The sequence below is a fragment of the Euprymna scolopes genome, chromosome 28 (assembly GCF_053919585.1).
Source record: "Euprymna scolopes isolate OS-2025 chromosome 28, ASM5391958v1, whole genome shotgun sequence".
Taxonomy (NCBI): Eukaryota; Metazoa; Mollusca; class Cephalopoda; order Sepiida; family Sepiolidae; genus Euprymna; species Euprymna scolopes.
The window spans coordinates 38,901,359-38,929,080 of record NC_136509.1 but is presented as its reverse complement, the minus strand read 5'-3'; the positions used below and the strand labels follow the sequence as shown (position 1 = coordinate 38,929,080).

The 27,722-nt window shown below is 31.8% G+C and overlaps 1 protein-coding gene across 1 annotated transcript; it reads right to left on the bottom strand.

Annotated features, from left to right (window-relative positions):
* Positions 1 to 7,148: 7,148 nt before the first annotated feature.
* LOC145249577 (uncharacterized) lies at positions 7,149 to 16,986 on the bottom strand. Its single transcript, XM_080111275.1, has one exon. The coding sequence runs from the start codon at positions 13,909 to 13,911 to the stop codon at positions 12,850 to 12,852; it is 1,062 nt and encodes a 353-aa protein (XP_079967401.1). The 5' UTR covers positions 13,912 to 16,986; the 3' UTR covers positions 7,149 to 12,849.
* Between the last annotated feature and the right edge of the window lie 10,736 nt (positions 16,987 to 27,722).

Below are 27,722 nucleotides of genomic sequence, written 5' to 3'. Positions count from 1 at the left end.
CAAAAGTGCGTAAAACCATGGTTATGGCATATTAAAAAAAATTCTGTTAAGCAACATAAAGCTGTTTAAGAATCATTGAGCACTGTATATGAGTGAAAATTTTTAAATTCAGAGATGATCCAAAGGCCGATCAATTATCAATATATATATATATATATATATATATTCATTCATTCATATACAGTGCTCAATGATTCTTAAACAGCTTTATGATGAAAATAGTATTCTGATGAAATAGCGAAAAAAAAAAGGAACAAAGTTATATGTTCATCAACGTTTCGTTTTTATTGCGAGACTTCCTCTGGATGGATGAATGAAATTAAAAAAACAAAACACTAGTACAAATATTTGAAAATATATTTTTTGATGTAATGAAATGTATGACCTTGTTTCATTTCAGAAACGAAAAAGTCATTGGAAATTCAAAAAAGGAGGAGCATAGCGCTGTGAAAAAAAAGTAAGATTTTTTGTTAATATATTAACGGCTATATGACATTAAAAAATTTATTTTTAAATCTTACTTTCTTTCACAACGCTATGCCCCCCCCCTCCTTTTTGAATTTCCAATGATTTTTTTTTTGTTTCTGAAAAATGATGGAACAAAGTCATCCATTTCATTACATCAAAAAATATATTTTCAAATATTTGTACTGGTGTTTTGTTTTCTTAATTTCATTCATCTAGAGATCAAAAGATCAACCCTTGAGGTACACCTGCATTTCTATCATATTGTTTTGACGTATGACCATCGAAAACAACATGGATTTTCCTCTTATTTAAGAAGGATTTAATTATGTTAAGCATTCGTCCATTAATACCATATGAATAATTTTCCATCGTTCCATACTCTGTTAAAAGCCTTAGATAATAAAATACAAGTTAAAAAAAAGAAAGCAAATGAAGGTGTCTGTTTATTGTATCGACCAATGAAACCAATGAGAATGTCTGGAAAAATGACAACCGATATAAAGCATAAAATGTATCTGTTATAAAAATAGCACACAGTAATAAATGTTGCATAAAGAGGACTTCGAAGTGAGAGAGGATAATTTCCTCTGACTACTTCTATGACATCAGTAATCATAACAGAAACTGTTGGTACATATAAAAAGTTAAAATTCGATAAACAAAATAAAATACTCAGAACATGAAAAAATATGTACAATTTTTTTTGTATGTGTTAATCAGTAAAATCTTTAAAAAATATTGATTCAATACATAATTCAACATTTGAAAAAATATGGTTATTGGATTTAATTTTCAAAGTTTAATTTTTTTTTTTTAAATTGAAGATATAAATCCATAATACAAATAATGGCACTGCAAGCAGTTTATACAAATTTATTCAGCAGAAAGTGTTTGATATTTAAAGAGCACAAAATATATCTAAAACAAGATTATAGGATTTTGATATCAGCTGAACTCCTTGTTTCTCTAGTCACACTGAATAGAGGTCATACAGCGAAACAGTGTTCTTGTAGATAACAGTATTATATTATCTATATGAATCAGCATATTACAATGAAATGCAATCTTGTAAAAAAAAAGAAGGCACAAAGTTGAAAAATATATGACAAAATAAAATTTGTAAACTATTGAAGTTACTATAAATTATAGAATATGTAGTCTAGGCAACAGGGTGAGTAACGTGAGCAAAATGAAAAATGGATTTAATTTACAGTCATATTGAAACAAGCACACAAAATCATTTTAATATGGCGCACAAACTTTTTTCCTCAACCTAACATTTGTAGCAGAGAAAGTAAATATAAATTTAAAACAGATAAATAATAATTAAAACAAACAAATTAATTTCTGTGAAATTTGCTCATTGTACAATAGCTATAATATGCATGTTTGAAAATTGAACACATGTCTGAAAAAGGAATATTTCCTGAAATATTGCAATATAGATCTTTCATCTGTTATATATTATTAATATGGTTGAATTAGCTTAGCTTATTCCACTATTATATATTAATTTGCTTCAGTTCATATCTATCTGTTACAGCTCTGTATTGCATTGCCTTCTTTAAACTGAAAATTCTTTTATAGACACTAAATGCTTCAAGCAAACTACACTGACCTTTTTTATTTAAAAAAGAAAAGAAAATGGTTCAATTTCTAATACAAAATTTATTCCTACATGCTGGTATGAAAATGTTCTTTTAATTTATTGAAATAAAATCTTTCAGGATTCTAATTGAGATGAAATTTAAAAAATAAATAGTCTATCTTAGCACCATACACAATACTTTCATTATTATTAAAAAATAAACTTATTTTTAATGAAGACATTTTAAAAAATTTTCATATATAAAAAAAAAAAAAAAAAAAGGTAGGAGAAGGCTTCACAAACTCTTCAGGTTTCATAATATATCTGCCAGAGAAATTAGAGAATTAAAAAAAAATTTTAAACCAACAAACAGACTATATTTAATATGATTTAAACCCAGATTGAAAAATGTATTTAATTTGCTGCCATTATTTATTAAATTTGGTAAATGAATGGCGATGAATTATTTAACCAAGAGAATCATGAAAAAAAGAAATTAAGATGTACAGCGTTAATTATATTTATAATTTATTTTGTTATTTACCTTTCTTTTTGCAGTAGGAAGATGTGACACAAGGTTAGGAAAGTCGGATTTGAAAAGCCAACGCTCTAGACAAAAAATGCTTAGATAGCCGAATGGGCATTCCATGGTAGGGAAACCTTTGCTGCGTACATCTTAACTTCTTTCATTGGCTAGATAGTTTAGTACTTGTGCATTATAATTGGATATCTAAAAGAAGTTTTTTTTATGTATTTTAGGTAAAAACCATATTATGTGTCATATCGAAATTATTAAAAATTCAAACAATTCCAAAAAATGACTGAATTGAAGATCTCTTAGAACTATATATTTTTTGTATATATAAGACATCGTTATCATCAACATTTGAAATAAAAGGTTAAATGAAAACAAGAAGAGAAGTCAGTTTTTTATGCAGCATTGATTAAACAAAAAAAAAAATTGCACAAGTTGATAATTAAAAAAAAAAGAATTATCATTTTTTGTAATTTTGGGAAGTTCTTTTTAATAATTTCAACATGACACGTAATTACATACTTAAAATGCAATTTTTACATAGAATTATAACACACAAGCACCAATAATTTATCTCAACGATGAATTGAATGATGGTCAGAAAATATCGGTTGAAAACTAATGAGTAAAAAAAAACTTTAAAATAAATATATATAAAAAAGATATAAAACTCTGAACAATTCAGGAAAAGATAACAAATTTTATAATAAAAATAAAACATTTCTAAAACAAAATTTAAAAATGCTTTTAACAAATCGGTTGTTTTGACCGTCCCAAGGGAGATAATCTATGCAGATTTAGCATGATTCACAAATAGTTAAAAAATAATGTGTTTAGAACACTGCACTCTGATGTCTTTTTGCAAATCAAATAAAATAATTGATATCATGCCCATTTGTTTTTCAACTTAAAAACAAAACAAATTGATAACATGAAAAAAAAAAAAACAATTACAAAGAAAGTGTAGTATCTGTTCAGATGTTACACTTAGTTTATTTTGTCCTTGGTCAGTAAAAGTTATTAAGAAAAAGCTCTGTATATTAAATATACCAATATAAAGACAAGAAAATGAATAAGAATATTGGATATATTATAAAATTAATTCATAAAATATTTAAAACAATTTTTATCCTTTGTTTTGAATATTTGATGATTTTTTTTTTCAAATTAAAACAGAAACAATCTTATTCACATTGTATATAACATGAAAAAATTCAATTAAAAAAAGGTTTAAAATAGAGCATTATATACAAAGATTTAAAGGAATAATATCAAATTATAAATTTCAAAAAACAAATTAAATTATTGAACAAAAAATTGTAGTCAAATGCAGACATATTTACCTTGCAAAAGGTTAGACACAAAGTCAAGTGTGGTTTTTCAGAAGTCAACGTATTAGCATAAGCACACTAGCTCTCCTCCTTGATACTGAAGCACCATTCATCCATGGTAGGTTGAATCGGCTTCTTTCAAAGGAGGAAGTTTCATGGGAAAATCAAATTCACAAGCAGTCCTATAGCAGTCCTATAGTTGCTTGTATATGCCCATCAGGGGAGACCACAATGTTGTAATTCTCCTACATACAGCACCTAGTATTCTCAAATGGTCACACATCAGGTATTGACCAGGCTCAGAGTTACTTAACTTTGGTAATCTAACAAAAACTGATATGTCAACGTGGTTATACTGTATTTAGACTTAAAAAAAAAAAAAAAATGTCTGAGCAATCCTCTCAACATTGCATGGTAGAAGTACTTCATGCAAATAGAAATAGAGAGAAGGTAAGAAGCCTGGGAGGATTGACCTAGGACTGAACAAAAGGCCAACAACAAAGTCACTGTCGGACTGATCTGTATCACAAATATTATATATTACAAAAATGCAGACATAAATATTTTACTGTTATTACTATGTTACTAAGTCCTGATTAAACAAAATAAAGAAATCAACAAAACAAAAAATAAAAATAAAAGATATAAAAAAACATACTTGAGTATTGTTCACTCAAATTTGCCTTCTAATTTTAACAACAAATGAGGAAAACTTCATCTGTGATATGTCACATTCAAAACAAAATCAAATAATACAAATTATTCAGAGAGAAAAAAAAAATCACATTTACAAATATTTTCATGCTGTATCAGCAGAAAGTTGATGCCACAACAAATAAATTTGAAAAATACCGTTAGAATTTGCTTTATAACTCAACTAGCAGGGAGAGTGGTGGCAGCTTTGTCCCGGCGTAAAATATGCTTAAATATATCTTAATTTGTCCAGATTTTGTATATATTATTATAGTCGTGATTTCAAAAGTAAAAAAAAAAAAAAAAAAAAAAAAAACTATTCAGGTGCCATCAGCTAGAATTGAAACCAAAACCGTAGCATTCAAAGCTGGTGACGTTACCACTGTACCAACAACATCATATGCATATAAAACAATTAAAAATTAGAAATAAAAAATAAACTAAGATGAATGTACAAAATGTTTAATGATTTTTTCAATTTTGACCCATTTTTGACTCCTTAAAAAACAATTTTAACCTGTTAAAGACCCATAAAAGATCATCCAGTAAAAAATTCAATCATTTGAGTGCTCCAGCACTACTCCACGACTTTTAGTTTTGGAGGAGATAGAGTTTGAAAATATGGAGAAGCAGACATATAGCCGTTTATATATTAGATTTAGACTTTTTTTAATGGAAATCGCTTCAGACAAGGCATGAAGCCACTTGATGCAAGGATCTAACAAAAATGAAAGACAGGGGATGCCTAGTGGCGAGGATTAAAGGTATGGGGTGAACAGTCAGCAGGAAGAGAGTTCCACAAACCTACAGTTCTTTGAAAGAAGCTTCTGGAATAGGAAGCTGTCTAACAATGATGTATCAAAATAGTGAATTGATGGAAACCACTAGACTAATGAACGAAACCAGCTGGAACAAAAACAGGGAACAGAGCAGACAATTCTGAAGAATACATGCCACAATGATATTTATAGAAAAGACCGAGACTAGAAACATCATGTCTGTGAGAGAGAGAGAGAGGTTGCAGAGAAGAAAAGGGTGGGACCAATTAAATTGCAGATACGTTTTTGCACCTTATCAAAAACTCTCAAATGAGACAGATTTGCCAGCCCAAATATGGCAACAATACTCCATCTGATAGTAATAGCCTCAGGTGTGAGAGTATCTAGAGCGATAGACGTGTATTCAAGGACGGATATTACGCTTCGGAGGATACTGTAAAACTTAAGTGTTAAGATAAACCCATTTTAATCATTGTTACATCAGTAACAACTATCTCAAATTGTAGTCGGCTTAAAAAATAGATCACAATTAACAGTAGCATATTTTATAGTAAAAAGAAAATGTTTATTACATCAGGATAAATTTGTTGGGGACATGATTATATATTATCAAATTGTTGAGAAAAAATGATTGGGGACACTTTTTGAGCATCTGAAATATGAGAGTCTGCTATGCCAGGCCCAGCCCAAATTTCCCTGGATTCACCACTGATAGAAAACAATTCTCAGAAAATTGAATCTGTAAGAATATAAGCACATGGATTATAATAAATGACTAAAAAAAAAAAAACTTGAAATCCCCCAATCTATAAAGAACAATGTGTATTAATTTGTGTGCATATTTTTTGGAAATACTTATATATTATGAAGAAAAAATATTTACCAAATTTTATGAAAAACAACACAATAAATTTTTTTATTAAAGAAATTCAATTTATTTTTTTACTTTGAATATTTGAGTTGAGAAATCCCATTTTGTTAATTAATATACAAATTGTCCGAAAAAGTCTTCCAAACATTTCACAAATTCATTAAAATATATTAAAAAGTGCTATCAAAATAATTATTTTACATATTAATTAGACGTTATTAAACTTACCACAGTTTTTGTTTAATTTCAGAAATGAACTAGAAAAATGAAATAATTGATTTCTACAGTGTAGCAGAGATACCAGGATTATGTGTAACTGCATGGTGTCCAATGGGAACAAAAAAAAAAAAAATGCAGAGATTATATATTATTTACAAATTATTATTTTTATTTTTCCTGATGGCTCAATATAACTCCGGGTGGCCAGAGTCACACCAGCTTACAGTAGTAAAAAATGTGCAATTGTTTTCCATAAATTTTGGTTATTGCTATATTTTTAACCATTGCACATGAGTCTTTCTAAAAATTTGATTTTTAGGTTACATATTTATCAGGGAGTATTGTGTAATAAAGCTTCATTAAAAAAAAAAAAAAACAACTGAACAAATCCATTTCAAGCATTTAGGTGAAATTAAGAAAGCCAATAGCAAGTAAGACATATCCCCCCCACTTTTAATCCATTTCTATAATGAGGTTTTCTTTCTTTATAATTTCCATAAAGATTTGTACATTTTTTAAACTTTCCAGATTAAGACATTTTATCAATTCAGGCATTATTTTATATAAATATTAGTGTGAACACCAGCAAAGCATAATTTTTTCTGTCAATTTTAATGGAGGTTGTACACTCTTAAAATAAGTCATTAAATATTTTTTTCCACTCTTTTTCATTTCTTTTTTTTACTGTCAAAAACGACAAAATACAAATCCTTTGTCCAGAATTCCCTTTTATATAACAAATCAAAAATAAAAAGAAAGATCTGTATGATGTACATATCTGTAATGTGAAAATAAATTGATCAAGTAGTTTTATTTTTATTAAAGTAATTTTTAATTAATGGGAATTCGTAAGCAGGACAACATAAATCTAGTAAGTATGCATTATTTTGGACTCATCTCCCTTTGAAATTCCAGAACATATTAGATAGTGACTGGTGTACAATTACGTCAGCAGATTAAAATGCATTAATTCAGCAAAAAAAAACAAAAACAAAAGATCGAAATCAGCAGGACTTGAAAACAAACTTACATAATCAAGGAAGGAACTGTAATAACTGCAATCCACTTTCATTTCCAAAACGGATCAGACGCAAGTGTTAATGCCGAGGGAGCAGGGATCATTTTAAGGCATTGTAACGGCTATGGAATCCTTTCTTGTACCACATGTTGCCCCTCCTTGAAGATAATTTAATATCTACTGGTCAGTGGAAGAAAGGTCATGATATGATATTTCAGACCAGAGCAGAGAGCACTTTGACCATTCTGAGTAGAATTACACAGAGACAAAGGAGCAATAAAAAAATGTATGCCACATTGTAGAGACAGATTGTGCTTATAAAAATGAGAAGAAACAAAAATATTTACAATTAATAACCGAAGAAAATAACTTTTGGTTCTTATGCAGAATTCAACCTGAAAATATCTTTATGATGTACATACATGTCACGAAATGAAAATGTCATATTCCAAAAATTACATAACTTAATCAAGTATCTTTTTATATATAAAGAAAATCATTTTTAAAATAATTAATATGAAACCGTTACATTACAAGTCTGAGCTTGTAAGTTTGAATTATTGTGGAGTTATCTCCCGTTATTTTTTTTATTTTTTATTTTTTTTCAAGATGATAATGCAAGACGGTCCCTTTTGCTTACTCATAAAATTTGATCTTTTTAGTTAAAAAAAAAAAAAAAAAAAAATGAATTTATGTGATTTTTAGAATGAGATCTTCATTCCATGACGAGTACATACATCATTAAGAAATATATATATTTTTAATTAGGTTGAATTCTGAACTTGCACTTTTTTTTATTTTTTTTTTTTAAGAGGAATGAGAAAAGCGCGAATGATCTCTCTTTGATATTTCCCAACATAATAAATTTAGGTACGTTCAGAAAAGCATAAAGTAAATCTCTAAACGGAAAAAAGTAAAGTATTTTTACACGTGAAAAAAAAAAAAAAGGTGTTATAGCGGCAGCTAAGACTGATCGTTCTGATTAAAATTACAGACAGAAACAAAGAAACAATAAAATAATAAAACGATGGCACATTGTAGAGACATTAGGATAATAATGAGGAGAAAAAATTGCAATGATAAATAACAGAAAATAACTTTTCAGGAACGAGGAAAGCACGAGTGACCTCCCTTTGATAATTCCTAAAAAATCAAAATGACAATATTTCAAATAAATCGAATACAAAAATAGAGTATAGCCGACAAAACGAAAAAAGGTGGCCAAGAAATCACTATACAACAAATAATAAACAAGTAAATAAGGGAAAGATAAATTAATCTTTTACCTACCCGGATAAGTTTTTGGTGTTTTAATTTATTTTAAAACGTTTATTTAGTATGAAACGCAAGTGAGTGTTTGTTACGTTAGAACAAGAAAAAAAAAAAGACAAACATGAGACGGTCATATTTGGAATCTAGATAATCGCTCAAAATCGAAAATTAGAAATATAATACAACTTTTTATATTTCGATAACGCACGTAGATTTGTTTATGGCGCGCGCGTACGTGCGTAAAAAAATGGCCGCCATAGAATACAATGCATAATACAACTTTTTATATCTCGATCGATAACTACTTATTTCAGCAAAATTTCAATGCAATTTTCGTATTCAGCATCGTCGAAAACCTATAAAAGTCATCATTTAAAAGAAAATTGTGGAGGTGGACCTAATCTAAAAATTTATCCAAAAAAGTTTTTTGATGAGAAAGGTGACAGATCGATTTTTAAAAAATAAAATTGCAGAAATAGGGGACATAACTCGTATTGCTTATTTTAGAAAGCATTTAGATTATTACTTTCAAGTATTGCTTATTGTTCGTTCTTATTTACTTGCTTCCCCAGGAGGCAGAGTTAGACACAAGGTCAGTTCTTAATGTGAGGAAAATCCAACTCCCAAAAAGGGAGCACTCTGAATAGGAACCAAAATTCAAATTGTCTCAGTCACGAAGGATTTCTCCTTCACTTACAGAGAACAGTAAAGTTGAAGTGTAGCATTAGGTCTGTCAGAAATTTCGTGAAAAATATTGAATAATTCCACCCCGTGTTTCCAAGCTTACAACTCCTCGAAAACTGTAATTCAAACCCTAATGTTTTTTCAATTAAAGGAGCAAGAACCAAGGTTTCATTAAAAAAAACAAAAAAAAAAAACAACGTGGTTTAAAAAAAAAAGTTTTTAAACTTCGGATTTTACAGGTAAATTTCTAAAAAACACTACTTTTTTGTTTTAAATTTGAATATATTATTTATAGATCTTTTATCTTCAATTTGTGATATATAAAACCTTGGTGAGTAAATTATTTACTATTTAATAGACTTTTCAAAATGGAGGGGGGGCGTGAATTAAAAAAAATAAACGTTTGTCTAAAATATTATATTCGGTTTATTGGAAAGAGCATAAAATTTCACATTGACCCTGAAAATATCGTAAAAATAGAATCAATAGAAAAATTTTGATAAATTTTTTAAAGTTTAAAAATTGAAAAACACCGAGCTCGTAAATTTCAATTAATTTCATTAGTTTAAAAAATATATATATATATATATATATATATATATATATATTTCTATTACTTTTAAAACAACTTTAATAGTTTATTTTGGAAGTATAATCCATAAAGAAAATAAACAACCCACTTTTAAAAGAGAAATTACGAGTTTTTTATATTTCATTCGCAGTTTCGTGTTAGACATGTAAAAAATTCCTACAAAAATTCTGATACACCTAGAAGTGCATGCATGTCACAAGTCATCCAGTCCACTCTCTCAGAAAAGTTTAAAGTAAGACTCTTTGTTGTCACAGTAGAAACAGTCCTTCTCTATGGTGCTGAGGCATGGACTCTTACAATTGTGCTGAAGAAGAGACTGGATGGCTGTTACGTGAGGATGCTCAGGATGGCCCTCAATACATCATGGAGGAGCCACGCAGCAAACTAACAGCTTTATGGTGACCTATCACCAGTATCACTGAAAGTACAGCAGAGAAATCCTTCGGTCACTGCATGAGAGAGCGAAGAGGAAGCCAGCAAGTTAGTTTTCTGGATACCAACAAATGGACACCCAAACCGTGATAGAAGAAAAATGATCTTGTGAAAAAAAATCGGGGGGGGGGGGTTAATGACTGCTCAAGAGAGGGAGCGTGGTGTGCACTTACTTTGCTTTCTCAAAGTTTTTTTTTTCCAGGTCAGGTGACAGTTAATCACATGACCTTTTGGTTATTTAAAGGGAGATTCTGCCCAGTGGTGAAGTTTTTTTTTTTTTCCAGATGCATTTGTGGCTAGTGCCAGAAAGCTATTCTTTGATTACCTAAGCTTTGCTGGCTAACAATTGTTAACTGACTGTCACGTCACAGAAGGGGGCAATTCTTCCGCAACTTAAGGTAGGTGCACATTGTTTCCTTTCCTCGACTGAGTAGTCATTGGATTTTAAGGTTTAAGGGAAAATTAATTTTTTTCACCTTCTACATTGACAACCTGCTACAGGACACAGGATTGGAAAATGTTTGGGACCTGCAAACTGTCATGCGAGATCGAGAGAACTGGAGAAGTCGTGTAGATTTGGTGAACAAACGCCCTGAAAGACGATGAAGATGAGATGAGATACGATCTTTGTGAAACTTGCGCATTGCATTTTGAACAATGAAACCTAATCAATAAAAAGACAAAACCAGTAAAGAAAAAAAAAAAAAAAAAAAAAAAAGCGATTTTAACCTTTAAAAATATAGGTAATAACAAATACCCCCCCCCCCCCGGTTCATTTTTACAATAAGTCCCACTGGATTAATTCCTATTTTAATCACGCAAATTATTTAGAGTGAAATGAATGTCAATACTGTAAACATTTTAAATAATATTAAAAACACTAAATTGTAACAAGTTTCATGGTACATTGGTACACGTAAACGGACGAATTGAAAACTACTCCAAATAAATAAAAATAAATGCCACATTTAAACTAATTGAAAAGAGGCCAGCTACGGAAAGACGATAACTAAAGTTTGCATTTTTTTTTTTTTTTTTTTTTTTAGTTTAAAGACAGTTATAAACTTGAATTGTGGTTCTTCATTAGCCAACCTTTTTCTTGATTTGTTTATAAAGATGGCGATTACATTTTTCCCGTTTATTGGCTATTCTAGGAAAAAAAAAATCACTATCACTAGTTTTAACTTTTTTTTTTTAATTATTAAAACATGATTTAAATAAAATTTGGCGCTTCTATATTATACAAACAAAAAATATTGAATTTGAAGTGAAACAAATGGTACCTAGGTAATTGTCCGGTCTCAAATAGTAACATATCCAAAATGACGAAAAACGATAAGGTAGAAAAATAATCACTAATAAAAAAAAAATAAAATTAAGCGAAATCACTATATTACGCTTTCTAAAATAAAATAAATAAAATAAGTTGACAGGGGAGAGAATTAAAATCTGTTGCTTACGTCACGTGACGAACGTAATTCAAAATGTCGGAAAACTGTATCGAAAACAGTTCATTAATAATTATTTTTCTACCTATCGTTTTCTGTAATTTTTGGATTTGGTACTATTTGCGGCATGGCAATTACGTGAGTACCATTTGAAATTCAATTTTTTTTTTTTCATTTGTATAATATAAAAGTACTTAAAATTTGTTCAGGAGAGTATTGCCAAAACCAAAACGGTTTTAGATAACAAACAAATAATTTACGTGAAATAGGAATTAACCAAGGTAATGTATGGGCAAAATTAAAGTATGCAAAGTATTTATTATTACGTTATAATCTGTGCCACCACCCACTAATAACAATAATTTAGTGCTTGTCCAGAATTCGATCTAATTAAAAACAATACAAAAAATCTTTAAGATGCATGTACGGAACAAATGTCATATTCTAAAAATCACGTAAATAGATTTTTTTTTCCATATAGAAAAATTGGGGAAAAATCTCTTTACAATTTTTAGCTATTTATTCATTACAAGGTTGATTTTTACGTCTAGAGTTTGTTAAGGAGGGGTTAGTCGGTGATGAATTGTAAAGATGTCGAAGAAAGCAAGCGGAACATGCCATCCTTACTTTTTTCATATAAGTTGACCTTCTTAGTTAAAAAAAAATACAAAAAAATAAATAAATAAATAAAACATACTTGATCAACTGACGTGAATTTTGGAATATGTCATTTTCATTTTGACCGACGTATATAATAAATATTTTCCTGTATTTCTGTTTTGTTTTTTTAATCAGGTCGAATTCTGAACAAGCATCGTATTTTCAAACAGATCATTAAACGGACTTTTTTCTTTAATAAAACGAATAAAATAATAAAACGAATAAAATAATGAATCGATTTGAGCTGACAAATGGCGTTTTAAACCAATTCTCTCTGGAAAAAGAATAAAAGAGTTGAGTACATTTTAAAGAATCCGGTTCGAATTTCAGGAACATCCAGAATGCAAGCAAGTTCCCAACCTCTCTCTCCCATACGAGATAACAGGTCCCCCCAATTATCTGTATGGGCGACAACGTTCTGGCCTTGGGTAGTGGATTTCAATTCGTAAAAGACGACCGTCCCTTGATATCGTGGGCGGGTGTCCTGCATCAACGCCGCCTCTTTTTCAAAATACCACAGCGAATTCATGGTCGCCGTGGTAGAGAAGGCCCTCGTTGCGGCTCCCTGGTCAAGGTAGATTTCCTTTAATCGCCAACCAGCATCCAGGTATTGACCAAAGATTCCGTTCCAGTCGCAAGTGACGGAGACCGACTGGAATCCTGCTGTGCGTAGAGTTAACGGGATTGAGGCCACGGTGTAGGTGTAGATCACTGGGTTGGGATGTAAGGGCATTTCGAAAAATACATCGACACTCTGGGCGGCTCCTACGCCCCTGAAAGCCTGCTTCATAGTCTGAGCGAGCCGTTTCTGTGTGTTTTCGATGCAAATAAGCCGACCCCCTCGGCTAGCCATGTTAGCAATCGAAGACGTGATGTTTTCGGTGCGACCCTGGATTTCAGCGCTCAAAATACCCGTTCGGATCACTTGGATGTGCATCTCCGATTTGACAATTGTCAATTGCCATTGCTCGTTAATGGGCGGAGGTTTCAAGAGTTGGGCGTGGAAATATATACCGACATACGGAAAGGTCATGGTGCGAGAAAATGCTCTTCTTCTCACTGAGTAGGGGACACAATAGAAGCTCACGAGACGAAAACCGGAGGCGTAGGGTCCACTGAGGGTCTGATAATGAGAGTCGATATTTGAAGAAACGGACACTTGTCCGAAACCTGCGAATGAGGCAGTCGCGTCCACGGAACATTGTATAATATGATAGTTTCCTTTCGGCCCCGCATACGGAACAGGATCTGCTGGTACTGGAATCTGATCAATTGTTGAATTAGATCCATAAGGAGAATGACTCGAAGTAGCAGCACCCATAAATGTTTCTCCTCTTTTTAAACTTCTACGACGTTTTGTTTTTTGTCGGACTCAGATGCGAGAGATGGCGAGTTATGACATCACTTCCGGATTGTTGATCTATTTACTTTTTTTTTTTTAGGCCTTGAGTTGTTCAATTGTAGCATGGAGATCATTGAAATATCTTACATATTTGTTTTGCTTGCTTTTCGCTAATGTTTTAACTAACATTTATTGTTAGTCTTAAATTTTATTTCGGAAAAAATCTGGGTCAATATCCAGTTTCTTCCTAACTCCTTAAAAAAACTTTCAAATGACGACTTTTATAGATTTCGGTGGTGCTGAAAACGAATATCACATTTAAATTTTAGACAGATAAGTAGTTTTCATGATATGAAGAAATTACTTTTTCGGAAAGGGGGGATCGCTTTCCTATATAAATTTAACGTAAAATGAGCACCCACTTTCTGGTCACATAGTAATTTCTTCATATCATAAAGCAAATTTAACTGTGATATTCGTTTTCAGCACCCTCGAAAACGGGCGCTTTTTTTTTTTTTTTTTTTTACTAAGAGATTCATTCATTTTTTTTTTTTTTAATCTCATTATTTAGGATGCTAATAATACTGTCAGTTAGCTTACACCAGCGGTTTACAAAAAACACTTTTGTTTTTCGTTCTTTTTTCATTATAGAACTTGTATAAGTTTTAACAGATGCTTCACAAAAATTGTTTACATTAGGGGAGGCGGTGGAGGATCAAAATCTCTTAAATAGAAATGAAAACATACACTTATACTGGGGAAAAGTACAATTTTAAAAAGACGATATGCTGTAAAAACGAAAGTATGAAAAGAGTATAAAATAAAAAAAGAAAAGAAAAGAGAAATTGTTGGCATCAATTGAAATGAATGGCTCTCGTCTTGGGGAGGCTTCGTGTTTTGACAAGCTTCTGGGCTTGACTTTCACTCCTGATCTTAAGTGGAACATATACATTAAATCCGTTGCCAAGGCTGCTGGAAAAATGGTGGGATCCTTCTATCGATTCAGTAGATATTTCACTGCTTATGCAATTCTCTATCTATATAAGAGCCAGGTACGTCCAAGGATGGAGTACTGTTGCCACATCTGGGCAGGAGCTGCTAGAAAGGACTTATACTGCCTTGATAGAGTTCAAAATAGACTTCGTAGTCTCCTGGGAGATGTCCTTTTCTCTTCCCTGCAACCTCTTCCTCACAGAAGAAATGCTGCGAGTTTATTTTTTCTACTTTATCGTTATTTTCATGGCAAGTGCTCGGCTGAGCTCCAATCTATCGTTCCCCCCTCGCCAAACTTTCACAAAAAACACCCGTCTAGCAGAAATCACTATCAATAATTTCCCCCACTCTTTATCTGTACCTAAACCTAAATGTAGATTCCATGAGCAAAGCTTCTTTATTAGATCTATGGAATTGTCTTCCGTTTTCCTGCTTTCCAGCTGATTGCAATATGGTTGTCTTCAAGTCTAACGTAAACAAGGTTTTGATGAGCCGTTCCATATAAGTTAACAAATTCACGAAATTTCCATTACTAACGATTACTATATTGTCCAATTTCTACTGTACACTCTTTAACCCTTATCCTCGAGTGGCCTCAAGGCCTTGATAAGTGGTGATACTCATGTAAAAAAAAAAATCATGAAAACTACAAACTACAACTGCCCCAAATTTAATTGTGATATTCGTTTTCAGCACCACCGAAAACCTTTAAAAGTCGTAATTGAAAGTTTTTGGAGGAGTTAGAAAGAAACTTGACATTGACCAAAATTTGGAGCATTTTTTTTTTTTTTTTTTTTGCTTAAAATGATGACGAGTACCAACTAAAGATTTACCTTTAGGTACCTCCAACGCGCGACACAGTTTTACCCCCCCCTCCTATATGTAACACGATGTAATTGTAATTTAACTTAATATTATCATCCTACATTTTTTACCATTTAAAAGAAGCTTCAAATAAACTGCTAATATTAAAAAAAAGAAAAAAAAAAAAGAAAAAAAACTTTACAGCATACAAAAATTTTAAGGAGTTCAGTTAGTGCTTTTCGGGCACTCCCTATTAAAATAAATAATTCAACACAAGTTACTGAATAAACGAACAAACAACTTTGTAAAACTTAAGGAAAAGGTTTATTGAAGTGAGTCAGGGTAAGATGCCCAAAAGATAACTCTGATAAAACTTGTCTGCCTTTGCCTGGTAGTTATTCCCAAGTGGGAATCGTCGATACCGGTGTAGGCAGAGAGAGAGAGAGAGAGAGAGAGTGAGGAAACAGGTCTGCTCTCTTTGGTGTCTGGCTGGAAAAGGAGTTTTTCTCATTCGGAACGGAAGCTGTTAGAGTTCCTTAGGGGGTAAGGAAGGTCCTTACGCTATGCCTCTGATTGGTCAGTATGTGCCATATCGCACAGTCAGGGGAGGCACTGATGCACAAGAAAAAGAATTCTATTTGTTTCTGCTACAAAATAATGAAAATGCGAGACAAAAATCGTGTTTATATTATCGACACTTTAAAACAACGTTCCTATGTAGTGACGTTTTTGAAGCCGTAAACATGCCCATGTTTTAAAAATCTAGCAAAAATCAAATAATAGTCATATCTTCCTGAAATTTTCGATATTTATTCATTATTAAATAAACTTACGGTAAATGTTACTTTACACCACAACAGAACATCGACCACTCTAATTTGTTTTTTTAAGGGTATTCGAGGTCACTGACAACGAATCTAATAATCAACCCCATCGCAAATTTACCGTTTGCATGGTATGAACCCCTGGATCCTGAAACTATTCTAAGCCATTTCACCGCCTTCAGTAGTGTTTTTTTTTTTTTTACAGGATACGTTCGTGTGCTCACTCGTATAGTGAAGTGACTTATCACATCGTGGAGTAATCTTCAGCGGACGTTTTGAAATAAAGTTTTCAAAGAAAATGTGATTCATGTTTTTTTGTGTGTGTTACATAGTTTTTAATTGATCTAAAAAAAGTTTTCAAGAGTTTACAAAAACATTTTTGCTTTTCATTCTTTGTGGGGGGGTATTCAATTATAGAACTTGTGTAATTTAACAGGTGATTCTGCAGTTTAATTAACCATTTTTCCGTAAGTAATGCGCTGACATTTACCGAGTAGAATACTGTTTAACATTTCACAAAACAAAATTTAAAAAAAAAAATGTGGTTCCTTTTTTTGTGTTAAATGGTGTTCTACTCGGTAAATGTTGGCGCGTTACTTATGGAAAAACGGTTAATTAAACTGCAGAAGAACCTGTAAAACTACGCAAGTTCTATAGGCACCTCCAACGCGCGCAGTTTTAACTCCAACACAATGTAATTGTAATTTAATTTAATATTATCACCCTAACATTTTACAATTTAAAAGAAAAAGCTTCAAATAAACTGCTAATATTTTTTGAAAATTTTTTGCAGCATACAAAAATAATGGAAATATGAGACAAAAATCGTGTTTACATTATCGATGATTTAAAACAACCTACCTATGTAGTGACGTTTTTGAAGCTGTAGACACCCATGTTTTAAAAATCTAGCAAAAATCAAATAATAGTCATATCTTTCTGAAATTTTCGATATTTTTCATTATTAAATAAACTTACATAAAAGTAGGTTTTGTTAAATATATTAAACGAAATTTATTTTTGTAGGTGTCCTCCACCTACCCCCTATATTTCATGGTCCGAAAACTAAACAAAATAAATGTAGGTCGATAAAAATTTCAACATTTTTTAAAGCTGAAAAGATCAAATAATTAAAAATAGTTATTTATATTTATATATATATATATATATATATATATATATATAAAATCCTGTTATTTATTTCACTCACCTTAAAGTTGTAAATAAAATTGGACATAAAATTAATATTATGTTTAAAAAAAAAAAAAAAAAAATTTTTTTCTTGATAATTATTTTTCTTGGTAATATAATTCTTTGAATTTAAAAACAGAATTTTTTTTATAAGTTTTCCAATAAAAAAAAATATATTCATATAAGAGAATATAAGACTATTGAAATGATAAAAATTGCAAATCCAAAAAATGGCCTAAAAAAAATTGTTTTGATTTTATTATTCAAATTGATAGAGGGTGATCTTTATTTTTTGCGCCTTTTTTCAAAAAAGTATGGAGGCCTGTAAACAACATTATCTTTTAGATACATAAGTGTCAGCAGATGTTAAAATTAATTTTATTTTATTATCTCTTGTCTGCGTAGTTCGTAAATAAAAATTAATTTGTTTTACAAAAGATAAGTCTTATGTTTTTTTTATAGATAGCAAAAACAAACCGTTGCTTACATTAACCATTATAACGCGAATGCCCATCCATAGAAATTGACACAAACACACAAAATGATGACGTTCCTGTTAATGTGCACAATGCTGACGTTTTACCCAATGCCGTGGAGATACCTATTTAGCTTTAAACAGTTTTTTTTTTTTTTTTTTTTAGGGGTAATCGGGTCTGTCTTGAATAAATATCACATTTAAAATTGTCGCCAACAAGTAGATTTATAAAGACCTTTACTGTTTATGTTTTCCATAATGGTTTTCAGTGATCGCGATTTTATTTTTGTCGTTTACGACAATACAAACTGAAGCGAATATGTTCATTGAGCATGAGCGCATTTAATTTTTGTACGCATTACATTTTTTTTATTGCAGTATGGAAAACATTAGATACTAAAGGTATCATATTCATGCAATATGAACTTGAACAAATTCACAGAGGACATTGCAAAGGCTACTGCAAAGATAGGTTCCCTCTATCGAGCTAGAAAACTACTCACGCCTGAGAGTATCCTGTACCTTTACAAGGCCACCATTCGCCCATGCATGGAGTATTGCTGCCACATCTGGGCTGGTGCATCTACCACTAGTCTCTCCCTCTTAGATAAAGTAAAAAAAAAAAAAAAAAAAAAAAAAAATTGTCAATCTAATCGGTCCCACTTTATCAACTAAGCTCCAGTCCCTGTCTTATCGCTGCAATGTTGCATCACTGTGCCTGTTTTACAAATATTTTAATGGAATGTGTTCTGATGAACTCATTTCACTTGTACCCCCTTGACGTATATTATCCCCGACAAACCCGCTTCGCAATAAGATCTCACCCCTTCACTGTTGTTGTCCTTAAATGCCAGAAAGCTGTCTATTCTAATAGTTTCTTCCATCGAACAGTTAGACTTTGGAATTCCCTTCCTGCTGCCTGCTTTCCTGGTTGTACTGATATGTAGAATATGTAGAAGTTGAAATGTAACATGAACAAATATATTGTTAATTTTTCCTAGTAGCCCCTTACGTCCAAATGGTGATATGTTTTTGTAAGAGGTGAACACGAGTAAAAAAAAAAAAAAAAAAAAAAAAATCATAAAAACTACTTACCGGTGACAATTTTAAATGTTCAAAGCAGATTCAAATACCGCTACAAATCAACTTTTTAAAAGTATGTGTTTAGTTTGTATTCATTGGCATTTTTTAGACAACAAAACGAAAAAGTGGCCAAAAACAATTATATACCAAATAAATGTTATCAAAGAATAGTCTCTCGAATAGAGACCCCTTTTTTCTGTATGCTCTATTTTTTAAAAATCTTTTGCAATTGGTAGTTAAGTTTAATTGTTAACATTTGCTTTCAGAAATAAAAGCAAGTGGCATTTTATTTCTTTTAATAAAACTTGAGTAAATTGATATACTTTTCGGGTCTGGTTTTCATTTGCTTCTTTATATATACTTTGCTCCCTTTCTGTTTCTTGTTACTTTGTTTTTATTCACGAGAATTTGCTTTATTTTTTTTTCTTCCATTTTTTTTTCATATTTGTTACACTAAAAAAATGTATTTTGATAACGACACTACAAAATACATCACTCCAGCTAGATAGAAGAGTAACCTATCTTATAGGTTAAGGGTGGTTTGGGATGTTGCCAATTCACTGTCGGGATCATCACTTATAGATTAAGGGTATAAGTCGGTGTTCACCAATTCATAATCGGGATATATCAATTATAAGACCGAAGTTGCAGGTGCAGGAGTCTCTAAAAGTCGAAAATAGTAGAGTATCCATGGGACCGTTAAAGGTAAATTTAACATAATCTCCGGTTTGCAAAAGGCTTCCACCAAACCATATCCTCACACATAAAATAAAAAATGGGAATAACTTTGGAAAAACAACGGCACCTGACAAAGAACTTGAGATCGCTGTATTGAAATGAAAAAACATTTATTTACGTGTTTAAGAAACATTAATTCAAATCGTTCCAACGTTAAGATTTTTTTGCAACAAGTGTTCATTAGGCAGGCTTAAGTAAATGAGTGTGTCATGAAAAGGGCATGAAGTTTAAGATTATTGATTTTTATGAACAGAAGGATATGTGGTTATTTTTGAGGGGAAAAGAAAGTCATTAAACCATATAAGCGCCATGCATGTGTGTGTGTGTGTGTGTGTGTGTGTGTGTTAATCACATAAGGAAACAGTAGTTCAAAATAAAATTTGTTTAAGAATTAATTCTCGTTCGATATGGTAACTTTCCATGATGAGAATAAAGGTAAACATTCTCGGCGAAGCTGTTTTACATCTGAATAGACGGAGTCCAGTATATTTGCTGAGGACGGTGTTTACTCATAGAACTGCATCCTGGACTATTTGAATTTTAGCCGTTAAAACCTTGTATATGATTGTTCTGGAACATTCCAGTCTGTTTGTTGTATCACTGCACATGGAGCATAATTTTTTTTTTTTTTTTTTACTCATGTTCACCCTTTACAAAGCATATCGCCACTTGGTCGTAAGGGGCTACTATTTGGGGCCATTTCTTGGAAAGATTAACAAGATATTTGTTTATGTTACATTTAAACTTCTGCATATCAGTACAGCCAGGGAAGCAGGCAGCAGGAAGGGAATTCCAAAGTCTAGCTGTTCGAGGGAAGAAACTATTAGAATAGAAAGCTTTCTGGCATTTAGGGACATCAACAGTGAAAGGGTGAGATCTTATTGCTAAGTGGGTTTGTTGGGGATATGTACGTCGAGGGGGTACAATGTAGTTCCTTTATCGCATGAGTGTGGCTGGGCAAATTACGACATTGTACTCCTGCATGTTCTGATATCCATGGGCGTTGAAACAGTGATTGCTATGAAAATCTCTGCCAAAGATTTGTTCCAGCCGTATATTGCGGTCACTACAAGACTATCCTCCTAGACGAAAAGTCGATCTAAGAAGAAGGAATCTTGTAAGTTGATGGCAGTTCGAAAGTGACGTCATCAATTTTTTGAGTTTCTATAATAGGCATTTTATTTTATAATAGCCAACAAAATGAAAAGGGGTAAAAAATAAATATAAAACACATAAATGTTACCAAAAGCAAGATAAGTTACTCTTCTACCTACTTGGAGAAAATTTTTTGTGTTTAAACTTATATTAAACGAGTTTATTTACTTTGAAACAAAAATAGTGTCGTCTGCAACTTACAATTAAAAAATGGTGGTTTCATTAGTGTTATCTAGACTCTAGATAATTACACTAAAAATTGAAAATCAAACAAAATACTTGTAGAACATTACATTTTCGCACGATTGATGACATTGGATGAGTTTCTACCAATATTTTGTTTAATTTTCAACTTTTGAGCGATAATGACCGTGAACCGACATCTTGCTGCCCAACTCCCCACCTAGTACCCCTATAGCCTGTGTCCCTAATAGTAGCCCCCTACATCAAAGTAGCAATGTGCCTTGTTTGTGGTGAAAATGTAAAAAAAAAAAAAAAAAAAATGACTAACGAAACCGCCATATTTTTTTAGTTCTAACTACTAACAGATTTGAGACTACTTATGTTTCAAAGTAAATAAACGGTTTAAAATAAGTTAAAACTGTGGGGAAATAAGGGTAAACAACACCGATTACAGAGTAAACTGGAGGATTACTTCCCTTGAGGGACAGAAAGAGTCTTGGCATCAGAAAGGAATGGACATTTTTACCTCTCGCGGGAATGATGCCCACTTGAATCAGCATAAAATTCTAGGATTAACAATATTACCTACCGCTCACGGTAGAGCCACCACTTTATTGTATTGTTCTGCATTGTTCTGCATTGTCGTGTTGCTGTTTTCATTTACATTTGTTGATATTGTGATAAATATGTATTTATGTACTTGGGCTTAGTCTAGTCAGTCATTGTATGTTATTTATGCTTGTATTTTCTACTGCAAGTTAATTCAATTAATAATAAGACCCTAATACTTACAACAAAACAACAAAAATCTTATCAAGGTAGGTAGAAGAATAACTTATTTTGCCTTTAGTAAAATTTATTTGTTGTTTTCTTTTTACCACTTTTTGTTTTGTTGGCTACAGTAAAAATTGACCCAAAAAAACAATTCATAAGATTACTATGGGACCGCTTCCCTGCAGATTATAATATATTCATTTTCAAGTCCAATGTCAAGAAATACTTGTCGAGCCATCCTCTTAGGTAATCAAATCCTGTCTTAATCATCCATCGTTTTCAACTATCATATTATTCATTATCCAACTAACAATCTCATTAACCCTTATTCTCAAGTGTTTTTTTTTTTACCTTCGTAAATGAAGATTCAGGAGTATAAAAGAGGTCAAAATAGACGATATACGTCTTTTTTTGTTTCTTTTAGTAAAAAAAAATATTTTTCATTACCCCCCTACCTTCCCCAACACCAACATAAAATCCTTGGTGACGACGCAAAAAAGAAAACGAAAAGCTAAAGACACACCGGTTCTCATTGGTTCACCAAAGTTAAGCAACGTTGAGCCTGTTCAGGCGCTGTATGTAGAAGGACATCGATACCTCCCTGCAACAGCTGCAAAATTCTAACATTGTCATCTCCCCTAACGAGGAAGTCCTGGATATGACCTTAAACTATATCCGATGGTGAGGCCCCAGCTTACGGATTTTAGGGAGTGTGGAGCCACCCTTTAATTGCCATTACTCCCAAGTCCACTCTGACCCGGAGTGGTAGTACCTGTTAGGGTCCCAACTATGGGCTAAATAGAAACTGACTTGAAAAAAAAAAACAAATATATTCTATTAAAAAAACTTTTTTTCCGAATCACTAGATTCGGCATTAAATAACCTGAAAAGGATTGATATGCCGTAAAACAAAAACAACCAACCAACCTAACGAGGATAGACATCATACTCGGAACCGCTTGTGAATTTCATACGCTCATGAAACTTCCTCCTTCAGAAGAAGCTGGTTCAACACACTTAGAGTGAGTGCCACTTCAGGACTGTTCAGCACAGTATTTCTGAAAAAAAAAAAAAAAAAAAAATTTTCTTTTTATAGAAAAGTTAAACATGCAAGAAAATTATGAAGGAAACGGTGTGCATACTGGGACATGATTATAGATTTTTACATTTATTTCTTCTCCTGAAATAAAATCCTAATTTACTTTTTAAAGTGTTGAGAATCTAACTTTAATTCAATGTTTTAAGCTCAGACTTTAGACTAAAAAAATATTGTTTTTTTTTTTTTTTTGGTGGTGAGGGGGGATATAAATGAATGCAGTATTGTACTCTATTTAACTTTTTGTCTTTTTGACTAGGAGCAAAGTGCAGTATCTGATCTTTTTTCTTTTTTCACTCATATTCACACGAAACGAGGCAAATTGTCACTGAAACATAACAGGCAAGGCTACTGTGAATTAGGAACCATGCCTGCAAAGGCACTGTGTAGGGAGTTGAGCAGCAAGATATCTATTCACATAACATTTAAATTTCGTTTCTTCTTCGTTATTGTAGCGAAATCCAACAGCTGAAAAAAAAAAACGAGTTTTCATAAAAAGAAGTAATAGTAACTTACTGCTTTTATCCATTTCAACAATAAGCAATGTTATCTAATTGCAATGTGTGGGAATAAAAAATCGTCGTTTGCACATGGCTCCACGCATTGCTTCCGCTTGGGAAGAAAAAATAAGATAACCACAAAAGAATTATCAACCAATGGCAGAGCTCCGCGCCTAAAACAAAGGCCTAAAATATCACAGTCACGGAGCTGGTTTGCGACTATAAAATGAGGGGACCAAAAAGGAGAGAGAGGAGATTCGCCCTGCTGCATCAGTGAACGCACAGACGGATTCTCCCACCCGACCTAAAGAGATGAAAAAGAAATAAGGCACCAGTGAACTGAAGCCGACTACGCTCTCATGTTATGGGCCAAAACGCCTTCAATTCTAACCAATGCCTAATTCACACAAACTATAGAAAAAAAGGAGAAAAACATAGGAGACGAAGACGCCGTACTGCTAGCTGTTGAGGAAAGAAGTCGCCGCTCTCAAGTTAAAAGCCAGAACACATATCACCGACAGTAGCACGACCGGCCACCCACTTACCACCCCCATCGTCCGAAAAGATAAGTACGCTTACAAACATTCATTCTTTGTTAAATTATACAAGCCTACAAAAGTTCTTTCCTTATCAATGCATACACACCTACAAACATCCTATGAACACTTTACCTCTTCTAATTAAAACTATCATTAATAAATAAAACCGGTTCTCAACTTCAATATTCGTCTGTCCTTAATTGCATGGAGTCAGATTCTACATACTTCAAACATTGTCAATTAAATGTATTCCTTGTTGTGACCTCTATGGCCTCATTTCCTTCACCCCTTCTCCATCTATAAACAACCAAAAAAAACCTTCAGGGCCATAAATGCCACAATTAGTTAAATATTGCAGCATTATTACATAAAAAATGTGTACTTTGTAAAAGCAGATGATTGTGTGACATCCACCATTAATTGTAACAAGACAGACCGAGTTACTTCTCCTGACTTGATGCTATTAATTTATGTACTCACTTAAAATTTTTCCGAAAACTATTTTCATGAATAATTAATTTTCTATCTCATCATTTTTCGTAATTTGTGGAAATTTTCATTACTGCAGACACGACAATACCATCGGTTTTACTTGAAATTCAAGATTTCAATTTCCGAATTTTGCTATAATATTGAAGAAAAACCTAAATTTCTGCATGTTAGTACAGTCATGAAAGCAGGAAACAGGGAGGGAATTCCAAAGTTTAGCAGATTGAGAGAAGAAACTATCAGAGTAGAAGGCTCTTCGGCATGAACTCTTAACTAGAGATACTGCACTTGATTTTCAACAAGCTGCCATCCGTTTCCAAATTATAAGTTTCGAAAAGAGTCCCCCCCACCACCACCACCACACACACTATCGTTCAGATGAATTAATTTCTTCTTTCTTTCATTTCTTTACTTAAAAAATAAATAAATTTGTATAAAAATTACCAGAATGTTAATATTTATTTACTAGCAAGGAGACCCAACGTTGTCAAGGATTGAATAAAGGTCAATGAATGTGCCACACTTTCATTAATGAAATCTATGAAATCACCCATTAAATTAAATTAAAATCAGGGACCCACTGCGCCACTGCGGTTCACAGTGAAAACGTTCCGCATGCCTCTCTGCAGTCATTTAGTTCGCAATACATTGTAGTCTATATTGCAATGTAGAAAGCTATTGTAAATTTTATAAAATTACTAGCGGAGATGGGGGGGGGGTGGATTTGCTTAATACATAACGCTTAAAATATGATACTTTAATTTGTCCAGATTTCATATATATTATCATATATTATAGTCGTGATTTCAAAAGTAAAAAAAAAAAGGTACTAATGCAGAGAGTGATCTGCGCTATTTTTTAAATCATATTTCCACGTTTAATTAAAGTTTTTTATTTTTATTATTATTCAATTGTTAGGTTAAAGTACAGAATAGGTACAACCCCCCCCCCCCACATGTTAAGACTGGCTTTTTAAATAACGTTATTATTTCAGCACAGGTCACTCTCTGCAGGAGTACCAAAAAAAAAAAAAAAAAAAAAAAAAAGTATTTGGGTGCCACCAGTTAGAATCAAGACCAAAACTGTAACATTCAAAGCTGGTGACGTTACCACTGTACCAACGTGACACGCATATGAACTGATTCAAAATTAAAAAATAAACTAAGATGAATGTACAAAATTTTAACGATTGTTTAAATTTTGACCCATTTTTTGACCCCCTTAAAAACTATTTTAACCAGCTAAAGACCCATAAAAGAATGGTCCATAAAAAATCCAATCATTTGAAGTTTAGCGCTGCTGTAGGTGTATCAGAATTTTTGTAGGAATTTTTGACACCCCTAACACGAAACTGCAAATAAAATATAAAAAAAACTCGTAATTTCTCTTTTAAAGGTGGGTTGTTTATTTTCTTTATGGATTATACTTCCAAAATAAACTATTAAAGTTGTATAAAAAGTAATAGAAATATTTTTTAAAAAATAGTAATGAAATTAATTGAATGTTACGAGTTCAGTATTTTTCAATTTTTAAACTTTAAAAATCTATAAAAATTTTTCTATTGATTCTATTTTTACGATATTTTCAGGGTCAATGTGAAATTTTATGCTCTTTCCAATAAATCGAATATAATATTTTAGACAAACGTTTTTTTTAATTCACGCCCCCTCCCCCCATTTTCAAATGTCTATTAAAAAGTAAATAATTAATTTGTGTACCAAAATTTTATATATCACAAATTGAAGATAAAAGATCAATAAATAATATATTCAAATTTAAAACAAACAAAAAAGTAGTGTTTTTTAGAAATTTACCTGTAAAGTCCGAAGTTTAAAACCCTTTTTTTTTTTTTTTAAAACCCACGTTGTTTGTTTGTTTTTTTTTTTGTTTTTTTGTTTTTTTTTAATGAAACCTTGATCCTTGCTCCTTTAATGGAAAAAAAATTAGGGCTTGAATTACATTTTTCGAGGAGTTATAAGCTTGGAAAGATAACGGGTGGAATTATTCAATAGTTTTCACAAAATTTCTGACACTGCTAGCGCTGCTCTGTGACTTAGTTTTGGAGGAGACAGAGTTTGAAAATATGGAGACAGACAGACAGACATATGGCTTTTTATATAATGACTTAAAGTTTTAAATGCAAAAGTCAAGTATCATGGTTCAATTGTGCTCTACACAGAAACCTTCATTTCAAACGCGCCCCTGTCTTATCAAATAGCCTACTGTTGATTTTTTTTACACCTTCTGCCCTTCTTGTGCTGTGATAAAACTTCTAAACTGCACTTGTGATATTAGGTTTTATAAGGTGTTAACTTTATTCAAAATTGGGCTGTTCTTTCTTTAATCAGATTTTTTAAAAATTATTAACAACGATTTTCAATACTTGCATTCCAATGCAAGGCCTTGCTAAGAACAGTCCCAGGCACATAAAGTATATTTGTGTGAAACTTCATAAAAATCAGCCTAGCCATTTCGGAGTTCATGGGGAACAAACACACACAAAATGCCGTTTATATGCAAGTAGAGATAAAAGCCAAATTAATTGAATCACAAGATTTAATCTAAATGAATAAAAGCAAAGGTTGGACCTATTTCTCGCACTAACACTAAACCTATTTCAAATTAATTTAACTGTACTCAATAGGAGCACTATTTTTTTTTTTTTTTTTACTGCCTAAGTATATGTGATATCAGTCGCATGGTTAACTAATTCGCATATTGGTTTTGAAAAAGAACATTTTATCAATTAAATATCATTTTGAACATCTATAACCGTTATAGACCAAACAGAATGCAGATTTTTTTTCTTTTTATGTTAGAAACAAACCGCAACAAAAAATAACAAATTCTGGGTTGTTATCAAGAATTCAACCTAATTAAAAAAACAAAGAAAAAAATAAATTTACTATGTACGTACCCCTCACGGAACGAAAATGTCACATTCCA

Bases quoted from the DNA above. Each gene is read 5' to 3' on its own strand.
- LOC145249577 (XM_080111275.1), bottom strand. From the start codon at position 13,911: ATGGGTGCTGCTACTTCGAGTCATTCTCCTTATGGATCTAATTCAACA.